Below are 15,423 nucleotides of genomic sequence, written 5' to 3' on the forward strand. Positions count from 1 at the left end.
CACTGCAATGAGTTGGCTTTTCCATTCTTTTCTTATTTCTATAATTAGGAAGCATTTTGTTTCATTAGGGATCTGAGTCTCCACTGAATTTCTTCATCAACATATGAATTTTCTTTCTCATTCTTATTCTTTAACAAAATATTGCAGCATCTTTTATCTGACTATGTAACCTTTTGTAGGTTCCTCAATTCATTTTGGATGACATGATCCAATCAGGTCTCGGTGGATACTGTAACATAGTGTGCACACAACCCAGAAGATTAGCGGTATGAATATTCATAATTCTTGTTTTCTGGAAAAGATACTTATTTATGAGAATTAGAAGTGATGATCACACCATGTTATACACTGTATCACTGAGAGGTGTACCTCCAATTTTATCTCATAGGTACCTGAGTTAAAATTCTGGCTCAATCACCATATGACTTGTACCTTTCCAGCTTGTGCTAAATATACAATTTGGTGTGCACAATTATAATCCCTATTTTTCTCTTGTATCGCACATATCCATATACCTCTTCCATGGTCCAAATCCTCTGCTTTTGTTTTCTATTTTCGTGCTTGATCTTTTGAAGATCAATCCTATGAAATCAGATTGATCTGGGCTGATATTACTACTGGTTAGGTGAACATGTGCTGTAACTGACTGATACACTGAACTATGATTAACAAGATTCGTTGTCAACTATGAAAATGTGGACCCACAATCTTCTTTCTGGTTCTTAATGCAGAAGGGAGGTTCTTTTATGATTGTAGTTAACATTTGAAAATTGAATTATGACTTTGATAAATGGGATATCATTGATAAGGTCTTGATCTACATAGAGATTCTTGCCATAGTTTGCTTCATCATTTAGATGAATGGACCTTTGGTAAACAGGCCAGGATTTACTAAAATTTGATTTTAAATGATAATCTATGGTGTGGAGTGGACGTACTTTTATTTGGGTCCAAATGCTAGAAATTTTCTGGTGATCTTGAGTCTTGACATTATGTGTTGCATGCCATGTTTGTTGGCTTTTAAGTGGCTTGAAGAAGGGGTATACAGAGGATAGATATTGATTTTCACCTTTTTTTTGAGCCAAACATTGCTTTTAGCCGCTTACATTGGATTGAAATGTTTCTGTTTTGTTCTTGTGGTATTTATAGTGTTCCCTTGTATGAACATCAGAAACTAAGGTTTACGTATGCAGGCTATCTCTGTGGCAGAAAGAGTGTCAGATGAGCGATGTGAGCCTTCACCTGGTTGTGACGGTTCATTGGTTGGTTATCAAGTACGCCTTGACGTTGCAAGGTGCTATACTTTTTTAGTCTTTGTCATTTTGGTCTATAATCTTCACTAGTGTGGATCACTAAAAGATCTTTGTCCTTTCATCAAATATTTGGCTAGGTCTTGCCGTGAATAATGTCTGTGATTTTGTATGCATTTGTCTATATTTTAGTGATAACACACTTCATGGTAATGTGGAATTCATTATTTGGTTACAATGGCATTTTGGCACTAGGTAGTTGGATTCTTTGTTTGCATTACAACCATACTTTGCTATCTACTTCTACTCTTTGACTCATACATCTTGGCTGTACAGTCAATGCCATTGAATTTCAAATAGCTTGCATCATATTTTATGTGACACTCAAACAAACCGAGCAACTTTATGTTCCTACAGTATCCCAGCCAAAATTTGATTAGCTGTTCTAAAAAAAAAATCACTCTTTAGTAGTGATAGTTCTAGAAGTGGAGATTGCCAATACTTGTAGTTAGTGATGTTGAACAAGAGGAACTTCGTATTTATTTCAGTCATGATCATGATGAGGTCTGAGAATGATTAACTGACTTGCTTTATTTTATTTCGGATTTAAGTGTGTGCAAAAGAATTCCCTTGACATGGTTCCAACTTCCAAGAAGCAATTGATGTGGATAGGGGCACATGTACGCATCAATAATTTAATGTTTTATTTATTAACTTAAAACGAAAACTTATGTTCAATTATTAACAAGTTTCAGGGTATGCAAGATTTAAGAGTTTGGTTTTAATAATAGATCGAATGAATCATGAATCTCAGTCTGGTGCTGATATTGATGGCGGTCGAATATGTACATGCCTGTACGGATTGATGTGATGAGACTCGGTATGAGTTGGTATTACCTGGACCACAGAGAAAGAATGAAAAAGAGGGGAGAAGAAGAGGAAACAAGGTAAAAGAACATAAAAAGAAGAGGTTACAATGCCTGCCAAAGGAGTTGATGACAGTGAAGCGAGGAGGTGGCAACAGCGGAGGAGGTGGATGCAATGACGGGGGTGAAGGTGGAGAGACATATGCGATGGAGGCAGAGAAGATGGAGGGGAGTGAGAGGAGAGAAAGCTGTTGTATGACGTTCTAGTTTAGTTTCAAAATTGAGTTGGTTTACAGGACTAGATGAGTTTGCTAAAATCTTAAGTGTTTTGGGTTAGTGGTTTAGACTAAGTTAGTTATCTTATCTCATCAGATTGTTATATGTTGAGACTGATTGATAGCTGCTGAAAGCTATCAACACCTCCCCTCGAGCCGATATTTAAACATAAAAATTATAAAATTTAATACAGTTTGATAGTAGTTATCTTACAGTCTTACTATATGGTGTGCTCAATAAGGTAACCTTCCAGGACGATCCACCCAAACTGAACTGACTGAAATTGCTTGTTTCATGTATTGGTTAGTTGTCAAACCAGTAAATATGGATTTGTACTATTTGGTACAGTTGATATTTAAATCTTGGACTGAGGCTTAAAATATTCGTTTGATATTGGACTGATATGGTACCAGTATGTTGGGTGATTTACCGACTTTTAGCAAGGTGCAAAATACGTAGTTTGTAGTTTGTACTTAGTATTGGAGTCCAAATAAGCGATAGGTTTGAGATGGGGACTGACAGATTGGCAAATCCTTTCTCCTTAATTTACTTTATTGATCTTGCCCATAATTTGATCTTGTTTTAATAATAACATCATCACCTTGTGCCTCTGGATAAAACAAACAATAAGTTGCCCATGGCATGATTTTAAATGTCTGTTAGGCCAATACATACAAACTAGGATTGTTAGTAGTTATTGGTCCGACCAAGAACATGGCTTGATATCGGTTGATATTAATTTACTTTATTTTTAAAATGATACTAGATGGACAATACAAATGAGATATTGCACTATATCTATTAACCTTTTGGTCAATGTAGACTGGATAGAAGTCTCCAATCTAGGTTTATCGACCTCCATGCCTTTGAACTGTATGGATATCTGAGTTTCATTAATTAGATACATAGATCCACAAATCTGTAAACTTGATTTAAGAAACTCCAAATCATTAAATTGAGGTAGATGAATCTCTATGTCCATGAATGATTAGACTCTCTTCATTTCATCCCTGAATAGAGGTAGCTAAAGAAAACTTTCTTCAGAATCACAAATGTGTGAAATTTAATATTAGATATTTGATCTCTATGTTGATATTCATTATACCTTGGTTAAGTAATTTGCTGAGACGTTGAGGCAGCAATACGTAGATTTTAATACTCCAATTTTTGTACTGGGTTAATGATCAGAGTGTGCACCTGCAGAAGCATCAGTCTAATGCATAAAAAGGGAGGAAGAAGGGCCATATTCCAGGTGGATGTTTGATCTGTGTAAATCAAAGATGCTTTCATTTGTGTACTGTTTGTGGTGATACATTGATGTCTACTGAATTAATGCTTTGTTGAGTATAAAGCTTTAACAGATTATGATTTATTGAAATGGTGACTAATTTATTGCATTTATATTTAATTTTTATCACTTTCTTACTTTGGAGAATTTTACTTTTATTGTTGTGCAAAAGAGTACAATTTCTTAAGTCTTATGGATGTACTTTTCCAGGAATGAGAAGACAAAACTTTTGTTTTGTACAACAGGAATCCTTCTCAGGAAGCTGGCTGTAAGATTTGCTCCTTTGACTTCAATTGCATCCATCATACATACACAATGTCTATATGTATTTGGCATTGATCATAAATTTATCCTGATCCTAATTGGACTTATGGTTGACCATTCAACAATAACATATAGTATGGAACTTTGTACGGTCAATAGTTGGATAGTATTGAATTGGAGCCCTTGGTGATAATAGTCCCAAATAGAAGAAAAAAAAATTCTTAATGTATACATGTTATATGTTTTGGATGACATCCAAAACTGGGAAGGAGTGTGGAGTTGTTTGGGCCATCTTATCCCACTAATGTATATACTCAATGAGGAAGTGAATTTGGATAGCATAATTTGTGAATCGAAATTGAGATTATGATTTGAGTCAATAGAATCCTGTGATAAGGTCGGAGTTTATAGTTTTTTGCTTCTAAAAGAATAATAATTTTGAAGGATGATTCCTGTCCCCAATAAGTCTATCACTACTGTTGAAAACGAGCAGAAATTAAAAATTACTGGTGTACATCTTAAAAGCTCATAAGATAAGTGACTTCATCAGAGAGAGTTTGGAAAGTATTACATGAACAGGGAACATTGAATTGTATCTTCAAGGGATTATTCAGTCTGCTTGAAGGCTGCACTACTGATCAAACACCTGAGATTCTTGCTTTCCAAACCTTAATTCTTCTCATCATACACAGTAATTAATTATTCACGTATTTTGCTGACATCTTCAGACTCTTATTTGTGGTATTGTCTTATGGAGCTATATTTGTGGGCTGTGGCCATCTTCTTTCTTTTTCAATGTCCTTGTTATAAGACATCCTCATAAACTTCGCACCTGCTTAATCCAGTCTTTTCTGTTTGTTATGTCTTATCTTTAAGAGGATGGAGGTGTTTAAAGGGGTAAATAACAGAGAAAATTAGTATCAGTCTTATGATACTATTATGAAGATTAGTGTACCTACCCAATCATTCATATGCCGTTGTCCTTTATATTAATTGCTATATACAAGAAAAGCATGTGTATTTTATGCCAATTTGGTTAGTCATCATCATGTGGTTCTTACAGGTAAATAAAGACTTGGCTGGTATCACACATGTGATAGTTGATGAAGTTCATGAACGATCACTTTTGGTATGATTCTTGTGATCTTCTATTATGTTATTTTTTTGTCCTTGATGTTTTCTAACCTAATTATGTGTTTATGTTCTTATGTTGTGTGCCATCCCCCCTCACCTTCTCTTTTTTTGGACTTGTTACCCATATAAAAGAAAGTGGTGAGAGACAAGAGACTTTCAAAATTCATATGGGTAGATTACACGAACCAAATAATCCAATTATCAGAGTGTTTGATGCATCAGGTAGCTGAGAGTGTGATAGGAGGAAACATGGGGGAGCACTAGTAGAAGTAGATTGCACTGAAACATGAGATTGGAAATCTACAAGTTGGGACTTCTAAAGTTATTGGCTAACCAAAATGGTCAAATAATCTCACTTGGTATGTGATAAGCCTCACGATATTATACTTGAAAGAACAAGGATAGAAATTGGCCTCAAATTTTGGTTTGAAATCTGTGTTCTTTTGTAATGACCACAAGAAAATACTAAAAAAAAATATAAATATGAAAAAGAGAAAGACTACATATGCTAAAAATAAATTATATATATAATAGTAATACGATGTGAGATTATCATAATCCTGTAAAATATTGAAAACTATATGTAAACGCAATTATATAATAGCTATGGAAAAGAGAATTTGGGCTTGTTATCTGTGATTTTCATAATGGCCACTAGTTAATACTAAAAAGAGAATTTGAGTTTGTTATCTGTGATTTGCCCATGGGTGGCCATGGCTTGGCATGACCTGCTTCAAGTCAGGTGCATCTTTCCTGCTACAATGTCATGTTGGGACTATCCCCATGGTCCAACATCAGCTCTGCTAGGCTAAGGGTTGGCTGGCCTGGCTTGGGCATGTGAGAGGGGGCTTTTCCTAGTATGTGACCCACCATGTGTTTGGCACAAATTTCAATTGACATGACTCAACTGAGCTCTCACCATCACATTGCTCCAAAGCCACTGCTTAGCCTTACCCTTCTCTGTTCTATCTTGGTCCTCATAGTCCACCCCTTACTCTTCTCGGCCCTCCCCCTCCTCTGGCCTCCTGATTGAATCACCCTCTCCCTATCACTTCTTCCGACTCTGGTTTTCTACCTTCTCCTGTATCTCCCCCTTTATCATCACTGTGCTGTCTGTCACACCCGCTATCAAAGAGGGTGTCCAGGTGAACATGCATAGGTGAGGGCCTAACAATCTTGTGAATGTCTATATGGTTTAAGCTGAGTGATCATTATGTGGACTGATCATTATGGGCGCTGCTCAGCTAGTCATTCTAGCATGCCTTGCTACAAGGCTGTCATAAACCTGATAGGTACTGGTCATGGTGTTCCAATTACACCTGTATAACCATGGATCAATGTGTTGTTTTTTGTCATCAACATGAACTGAAGCTAACTATTTTGACAAGAAATGATATAGTCCAATTTGCTCGTCCCTACTCTTTTCTTAATCAAATTTTTTTAGAAAAGGGAACGAAAATATAAATCTATCGTAAAATAAGAAATAGCAAGGTAAATTTACCATCTTCAATGGCTATAATATTTTTCAACACTTCCTCGTTACATTTATGATCGAGAGGGTAATTTCAACTCTTTATTAGATGCTTGACCCATCTCCAGCCATTAAAGCTAACTATCAAAATGCACTGTATAGCCATGTTATGATTATGTTTTTATGTTCTCTCCTTTTTTTTCTATTCCCCCGTCTCTTTTCCCCTCTTCCTTTCTTTCTTTCTTCAATCAATAATAGTAGCATGTCCATGACATGATGTGTGGAACTTTTGGATGCCACCTGTGGGTTATCATTGGGTGTCTGTGTTGCACTTGACTCCTTTCTTATAATAGTGAATCATTTGGCCAATAGATTCATCCTTGTAAAAATGTAATTGCATATTTGCTGAATGCAATATTTTTGTATATACTATATGCACAAATATGTGTGTAAATTTTATATGGATACATATATTAGTTTCTTCCTTTCAATTTGCTAAAGCCTTCCACTTTTAAAATATTTTTCTTTTCTAATCTTTTGTTTTATGGTTATATTGTTCTTGACTTCTTTCGTTGTGTTGATATATTTACTTATGTGACATGACTTATTGGTTTGTTTATATGTTTATAATGGTATTGTTCTTGTTCACTTTGCCTAAGCTTCCTTTATTATCAATCCTATACATGAAATGTTGTTATACATTGTCTTGATTTTATCGTTCTTAAAACTTAATAAATGTTATATTGTTTAATGGAATAAGGAGCTTAGATAAGTATTGAGTGAAAGATTGCATATTTTTTCCGCATGAAATTTACTAGTTCCTTGTACTTCTTTCAGGGTGACTTTTTACTCATTGTTCTCAAAAACCTTATTGAGAAGCAATCTGATACTGCCAGGCAAAAGTTAAAAGTGGTTCTCATGTACGTTTTACTCAATGACATTGATTTTGAATTTGTTATCTATTCTTAAGTACTAATAGCACTTATAATCTTCTCAATTTACCTTTTACCCAGGTCTGCAACAGTTGATTCAAGTTTGTTCTCAAGGTACTTCGGGAATTGCCCTGTGATTAGTGCAGAAGGAAGAACACATCCAGTATCAACTTACTTTCTTGAGGATGTTTACGAAAGGCTTGACTATTGTCTTGCTTTGGATGCTGCAGCATCAGGAACATCCATGACTGGATATAGAGGAAAAGTCCGTTTTTCTCTCTTTGTTACTAAAAACATCGAACATCTTATGAGATACATCTATTATTGTAAATGAATATTTACTTCATGTATATCTGTTTCACCTGTGATGGGACATTTACACGGTCCACAATCCACATATTGGTCATCTCCACATTGAATTTATCCTTTAATAAAGATCTTTCCTTTTAGCTTTCAAATCATGCTTTCTCTTATTGACTGTTAAGATGCTTCATCAGTCCTCTCTCGGTTGTTCTATCAATCATTAGCCTTTTTAAATTGATCATTTTTCCCCTATTAGGTGGTGGATAGCAATAGTCAAATATAGCTTAACACAACCATTTTTTAATTTTCTGATTCTGCATCTTTTTTCTTTTTAAAATTACAACTTGGTGATATGGTGTTACTACTTGCTAGTTCATGTAAGTCTCTGTTTATGAAAAATTAACCAGGATTGTTGATTCATGTTTAGGAAGCAATTAAAGATTTGAGTGGTATTGGCAAAATGCCATGTATACTTATTATAAAGGTAATATGCAAATGTATAACATTTCTGGTGATTTTCAGCAAGGATTGCAATTTCATATCAGTATACTATTGGACATTCACTAATTTTGGAATCAATTCTATTTCTAGGCTTTTACTGATATCACATTTGTTTGTTGTAGCAATTTGACATCATTGCCACATTACTATGATTGTTCATTATGTCAAAAATGTCGATACAATATTTAATCTCTAGATTTTGCTTAGTGCTTTTTGTTTAACAGCTTAAGGGCAGTATTGTGGATAATCACAGAGGAAAGAAGAATATAGTTTTATCTTCATGGGGTGACGAGTCACTACTTTCTGAAGACTATGTTAATCCCCATTATATCCCAGATCAATATGCGTCATACAGTGACCGAACACGGCAAAATCTGGTAAACACCTATTTGATGGTTGGATAACCAGGTAATTGTTTACATAACTAACATTGTGGCTGTCATAAATACTGTGTGCAGAAGCGTTTAAATGAGGATGTGATTGACTTTGACCTTCTTGAAGATTTGATATGCTTTATTGATGAAAATTATCCACCGGGTGCTATTCTTGTCTTTCTTCCAGTAGGTCCTTGTGAATGTCCGTCAATATACTACATTAATTAACTATATTGTCTATGAATGTTTGTTTCTTGTGCCTTGCTTACCAGTCATCAAATGGTTACTACAGGGAGTTGCAGAAATTGACTTGCTAGTTGACAAGTTAACTGCTTCCTATCAATTTGGAGGAATATTATTGGATTGGATTCTTCCTCTGCATTCATCTCTTTCAGCTTTTGAACAAAAAAAGGTGTTTTTGACCCCACCTCAGAATATCCGCAAGGTATTTGTTACTGAACTTATGTATCAAGCTGCAATTTTGTTATTCTCCTGTAACTTCAAATCCTGTGTGTTATTTTTAGTTTTTGCTGGCAGTCATCACTACTCTTGTTGATAGTTTATGACAGGTTATTTAACCCCTTGATTAAATGGAAATACCTATATAGAAAAATGAAATCAATGGTTGCTACTTTTAACAAATTGATGCTTCATATTGTTCAGATTTTTCTTTGTTTCGATCTTATTTTCTCAAATTCTTTGTATTTTTTAATTTTTTGATCAAAACACTGAAGTATGCATCCTCATGTAATGTTTGCAGATCTCTGTGATGCATGCAAAATAATTGAAATGCATTACCATGTTTATGCTTGTTCTTTTGTTTCTATTAGGCATGGTTGGATGTCTATGGTTCATTAGAATAAAAGTACTATGGTGAATCTCTTCTGTGCAATATGTTTTTTCTTCTTTCTTTTCATCTGTAAGTAATGTGGATTGCTTGCGCTGGTTGTACTGATGTCCACATATTAAATGTAACAGATATATGACTAGTACTAGCATTACTCGATGCTCATACAGTCAATAAATGATTGCCATGAAGGTGACGAAGTGCTTTATTAACATTATTTTGTCATAATGCTATTGCTAAGTTGGAATATTATTTTTTAAAAATATAAATCTAGGGCCAAAGTTACGATTGTGGTCTTTGAACTTTGTTACTTAAACCTTCATGGTTGCTAACATCTTCCTTAATCTTGGTTGCTTTTGGAAGGGAAACTAAAAAATAATTCTTGTCGCTACCAAAGATCTCAATTTCGGTCTGTACTGGTACACCGAGCCCTGCTCGGTACGATACGTATTGGGGTGTACCAATGGTACACTGGGGCATACTGGCGGTACACCCAAAAAGAGTTGAAAAACCTGCAAAAATACCTGGAGGCAATGGTCCAAAAATATTGGGGCGTACTAACTGGTATACCTCGGTAACGATCGAAATCCACTTGGTAACAGTCGGATTTCGACCATTATCGCTCGATACGAGGTCAAAACATTGGTCCTACCCGGTAGATGGCGGTTTGCGTACCAGTATCCTTTCGGACCGGTACATATCTCCCGTATCGGGTGGTACACATCAAAGTTAATCCGACCGTTACCGCCTGATACGAGGTCAAAACACTGGTCCTACCCGGTAGATAGCGGTCCGTGTACCGGTATCCTCTCGGACCGGTACATATCGCCCGTATCGGGTGGTACACATCAAAATTGAGAACCTTGGTCTCTACAATATGTTGGAAAGCAAGGATGATGTCTACTTCACAAACTATCAAATGGGTTATTACTCAATATGAGAACATTGTATTGTATTGGAGAGTTTCATGCCTATAGTAGGATGGAAGAAATCAACTGAGAAGTTCTTCCCAGATTTATAGTTTGAAGGATAGTTATGCATTTAACAGTGTACCTAAAAAACCATTTGTTGTACATTTATAATTTTAGGTCTGAAGGTTCTTATCATGAGGAATTGGGTGGTATCTTTTCATGTACATGAAGATAGACTAAATATGTACTTTTGGTTTTCAGTTACATATTTCATATTGTTCATCAACTAAGTGGGTTGATAATCTCTTCTTGTATGCTAATTTTATTGATGATTGTTCATTTCCCCAGGTCATTGTTGCTACAGATATTGCGGAGACCAGTATAACAATTGATGACGTGATTTATGTGGTTGATGCTGGAAAGCACAAAGAGAAACGTTACAATGCTCAAAAGGTTTAAGGTCAAGCTTGTTTATTCATGATAGTAAAAGAAAATATTTTACGATGATCATTAAAAGTGGAATTCTAATTTATGCTTACCTCATCTTGTTTTGTTTGTATGGTCACAATTAGTTACTTTGAGTTGAACCCAAGTTTAAACAAAGTTCATTGTCCTTATTTCAAATGGGTGAAGGCTGAAGTGGTTGTGATGTAGTTTCCAAAACATAATATGGATTATGGACAATAACAATCATGGAAAGAACATGGATCTTCATGCCTCATGAAAATATACGATCTCAATTCTCATGTATGTGGATCTTAATCATCTTTAGCAGAAAACCCGTTTTTAGTATAGAACTCTTGTCACATGAAAGTGACGCCAGGTACCTGGCCCATCATATCGGTCCTCGGATGTGGTGCAAAATAGACGAGTTCTCAAATTGTTTTGGACTGAAACTTGGTGTACAGGAACACCTTCAAGAATATGACTAGTATTGGTAGATACAATGATTTGATGGAGAATTAATATAATTTCTTTACAGGAGGCCAAGTGGGTAGGGCAAAAATTTTGGATCTTTCCAGTTGGGTTTGGCCAAAATCTGATCAAATACAAACCCGTTAGAGTCTTTCAATGCTTTAGGATGCACGATAATCCTATCAATATAGGTCTAGCAAATTCTTTCTATCACTTAGAAAATTGACCCCTACTCAATAATTCAATGCAAACTAAATGTTGTTTCTTTCCTGGGCATCCTAACCTAGTAATACCATAAAGAATAAACTTATAAGAATAAAGTTGTAATAATTGTTATCTTACCAGGGACATTCTGTGTCAAAATCTTTTTTTTAAGGCCTGCTAACAAGTTCAATTTCTAGACATGCTGTGTTTGTCACTATAGATCTAATAAAGGTATCTTTTTCTGGTCAGTTTTGGATGCTATGTTGGTTTGGTACCTGATTATAACTCAAGTTCAAGTACTTGCAAGCAGTTTCACCTATGCCATGAGGCCATTTTTATGAAGCAAGGATTACTTTACTATTATGATACGGATACCCTTTGAATCACAATTTGTTTGTTTACCTAAAGTTCTTGTAAGCAGTTTTGGCTATGCCAAGGCCATATATGTGAAGCAAGGATGCTTTGAATCATGGTTCGCCTTACCGGTCTGTACCTGTGTATTGACCGGCCATCGGTATGATACATACTAAGCCTTACCGATGTATCGACACATGGTATGGTGGAGCATACCGATGTACTGATATATACTGCCCGTACCAGTACATACTATCCATATCGAGCAGTATGTTGCGGTATGATGAACCTTGCTTTGAATTACTTTTTGTATCCATATTAGATATTTACTGAATAGGATACTTGTAGGTGTGGTATTCAATTATATATAAATGGTAAAAAATTGGATGGTTTTACTTGAATACTTCATGGATACTTCTCGAGATTTGTTTTCTACTTGAATGTCTATTTTGTTAACCTAGTGATGAATAATGATTACGTAGTATGTTCATATCTTGTTTGTATTTAGCATTAGTGGGTAGTGAGATTAATTTAATAATCTTAATTACATAAATTCTTGCTATATTTGGCATGCTATGTTGCTGAAAATATTTTTCATAATGAATAGGATAGATATCATGATTAGTTACTTATCATTTATCATGATTCACTATATGATATATAATTAGCTATTCTGACACTGATTATTGTCAAATACTCATATTCATAAAATATTCTTTGTTGGTATATCCTTTTCTACTTTTTCAAAATGTACTTTGACACATATGTATTGTGTCTTTTTCTTATCTTGTATTTGTATCCAAAGTTCATGGGACCATATCTGTTGGCAGATCTGAGTTATAGGCATCTGAAACTAATTTATTATGCTCTTCAAATTCCCAGTTTAATAATGTTTTAGCAAGCCTTTCTAGTAGGTTTAATAAGCGGGGTCAGATTTATCATACTTCTTATTACTTGTTGCAGAAAATGTCAAGCATGGTAGAGGATTGGATATCTAAGGCTAATGCAAAGCAACGTCGAGGGAGAGCTGGACGTGTGAAACCTGGTATCTGTTTCTGCTTGTACACATGCCACAGATATGAAGTGCTCATGCGGCCATTTCAGGTTTGTCCTGTATCATTATGTTGAAGATTTTCCCCCCCCTTAAGTTCTTGTTGACTTTGGTTTCACACTTTCACGGTTATCATTTTGTAAAGTTTAAGAACAAATGTTTGACTGTATATTCGGCTTGTGTGGAAGAGTTGTATGCCTGTTCATGATATTCTGAAGTTGCCAATTCCAGGTCATTTATAGCTTTATTTGGCCAATAAAAGATCATGCCTGTACTTTTAGGCTGTTGTTCAATGAAACGAGGCGCCCTCGAATATTAAAATTTTAAAAATATATTATGATTGATAAATATGATCAGAATGTGGTGAACTTAGAAGTTAGAAAGTTCTAACTCCTAATAGAGTAATAGTGTACCACCTCAATATAGTGCAGCAAGTTACTCCACGAAAGTGTTACTTATAAAATGAGAAGATGGAGAAGTAATTGGCGACCATGGAGGAAGGTGGAAACCAATAACGGACGAAGCTGCAACGGTGGACGAAATGGATGAGGTTGTCGACGATGGCGGACGAAGCTACAGCAGCGGACGAAGCAAATGAGGTTGTCGACAGCGGCGGACAGAGCTGTAGTGGCAGACGGCACATAAGAAGGCAATGGACGAGCAGTAGGTTTTCACTTCTGGTTTCTTTCACTAGGTCAGTGTTAGGATAAGTGCACTTACAGCCTACATTAGTTGGTTCGATTGAACCAACTTCCTCACCAAGTCAACCCAATTTGGCTCGGGCTTCGATGCACACCCAGGCAGTGCTTCATTGAAATGCCTTGACCGAGTGCCTAGGCAAGGCACCTTTTGAAAACACTGTTGTTGTTTACCTTCTGAGTGACCAGTCAAGGCTCAGTTAACCAAAATTTATTTTAAGCAAAGCAATAAAGTTTAAGTCTTACTTTATAAAGTAGATGAATTTCAAACAGAATAAAGAAAACAGAGAAGGAAACAAAAGAAAAGAAGTAATATAATGTTTGTGTGTGTGAAAAAGAGAGAGGAATAACATGTACTCGAGGCTATCTGGTACTGGTGTATACCGAAGAGAGAAGAGGAAGGAGAAGGAGAAGAATGAAGAAGAGGAGACGGTGAAGGAAGAGGAAGGAGGAGAAAGAAGTAAGGAAGAACAGGAGGCATTCGAAGAAGAGGAAGGAAAAAGAGGTGAAGAGGGTTTAGCAATGGAGGAAGAGGAGCCGGTTAAGTATCGCAGTGGATGGCTGGTGGTGAGCAGCAAGTAACGAGTGACAGTGGCTGCAGGCCTCATCACCAAGCATGAGAAATCACACATCACTAGTCCGTAACCCGAAGAGAAAAAAATAATGATCGGACCGAACCGAATTACTCAGTTTGAGTTGGTCTGTGTACCTGTAGACAGTTGGACCTATATATACCAGTCGAATCGCGCTAGACTTGTTGAGATTTCAGTCCTTGTTTGACCCTAGGGATGCATAGTACTCCCAATTTTAAGATGGGCTAGGATATCCCTACAAGATTAAGGAACCTATATAGTGATGGGACTGAGAACATGTTTAGATGTCTCCATGATAGGGTATCAGGAACTCGTTAAGAATCACTTTGTCAAGTCTTTGAGACGGAAGAGAGGAAGCACCCTTCGGCCAAACTAAAAGATCCAACATATTTTCTTTGTAACTGAGCATCTCTCAAGAGATAGGGGGAGGATCCTGCTGCTTGTCCTTTAAAATTTGATGTTTCTCCAGCTCTATGTTTGAATGCTAGTTTGGAGTATAGGATGCCTCTCTGTACAACAGAGAGGAGCTTGTATTGTCCCAGAGGGCCCCATTTTCTGACAGCATGTTATCAGTCAAATTTTACTCCATTATAACCTCCTTCAAAAAGAATTCCTTTTAAATCCTATAATATTCTAATTGTTCTTTTATCGAAATGGAATCTGAAACCTATTTTCGATAGGTACCTGAGATGGTGAGGATGCCATTGACAGAATTATGTCTCCAAATAAAATCCCTTTCACTGGGAGATACAAAATCCTTCTTATTGCAGGTATTTTCTGTCCTCATACTCATGTTTGCCTCTTTTTTTTTTTCTCGAAATATCTTATGTTTGAAATCTAAGGGCGTAATTTGTTTACTTACAGGCTATAGAACCTCCACGTGAAGATGTAATTTCTTCTGCAATTGATTTGCTGTATAAGGTGCTGTTTTGGTACACTATAACTGTTTTTATATTGTCACCAATTATGGCTTAATAACATTATAGTAGTTGCCTAATACTCAAAGTCCATGATATGTATGTATTATTTATACATTCATACTGTCCCACAATGTGGAGAGTTGATAACTTATTTCTTCCTGGACTGGTTTAGGTTGGAGCCTTAGATGGAAATGAGGAATTGTCACCTCTTGGATATCATTTGGCAAAGTTACCCGTGGATGTGTTGATCGGAAAGGTGTGTTTACACGCA

General features: G+C 35.9%; 1 protein-coding gene across 13 annotated transcripts in view; it reads left to right on the forward strand.

Moving 5' to 3' along the window:
- The window catches only part of LOC103988090 (DExH-box ATP-dependent RNA helicase DExH7, chloroplastic), a 39,104-nt gene that overhangs the window by 9,668 nt on the left and 14,013 nt on the right, over positions 1-15,423 (forward strand). For all 13 annotated transcript variants that reach the window (XR_010514302.1, XR_010514301.1, XR_010514298.1 and 10 more), the window contains 14 exons: positions 180-266; positions 1,194-1,294; positions 3,891-3,948; positions 5,008-5,073; positions 7,387-7,469; positions 7,563-7,746; positions 8,510-8,662; positions 8,744-8,845; positions 8,952-9,104; positions 10,766-10,870; positions 12,854-12,994; positions 14,913-15,002; positions 15,097-15,153; positions 15,325-15,408. Coding sequence is in view for 5 of the 13 variants with exons in the window: in XM_065187640.1 (XP_065043712.1) it covers positions 180-266; positions 1,194-1,294; positions 3,891-3,948; positions 5,008-5,073; positions 7,387-7,469; positions 7,563-7,746; positions 8,510-8,662; positions 8,744-8,845; positions 8,952-9,104; positions 10,766-10,870; positions 12,854-12,994; positions 14,913-15,002; positions 15,097-15,153; positions 15,325-15,408 (1,464 nt within the window). In the remaining 8 variants the exon portion in view is untranslated. The remainder of the gene's footprint in view (positions 1-179; positions 267-1,193; positions 1,295-3,890; positions 3,949-5,007; positions 5,074-7,386; positions 7,470-7,562; positions 7,747-8,509; positions 8,663-8,743; positions 8,846-8,951; positions 9,105-10,765; positions 10,871-12,853; positions 12,995-14,912; positions 15,003-15,096; positions 15,154-15,324; positions 15,409-15,423) is intronic.

This window comes from Musa acuminata, chromosome BXJ1-6, assembly GCF_036884655.1.
Source record: "Musa acuminata AAA Group cultivar baxijiao chromosome BXJ1-6, Cavendish_Baxijiao_AAA, whole genome shotgun sequence".
Taxonomy (NCBI): Eukaryota; Viridiplantae; Streptophyta; class Magnoliopsida; order Zingiberales; family Musaceae; genus Musa; species Musa acuminata.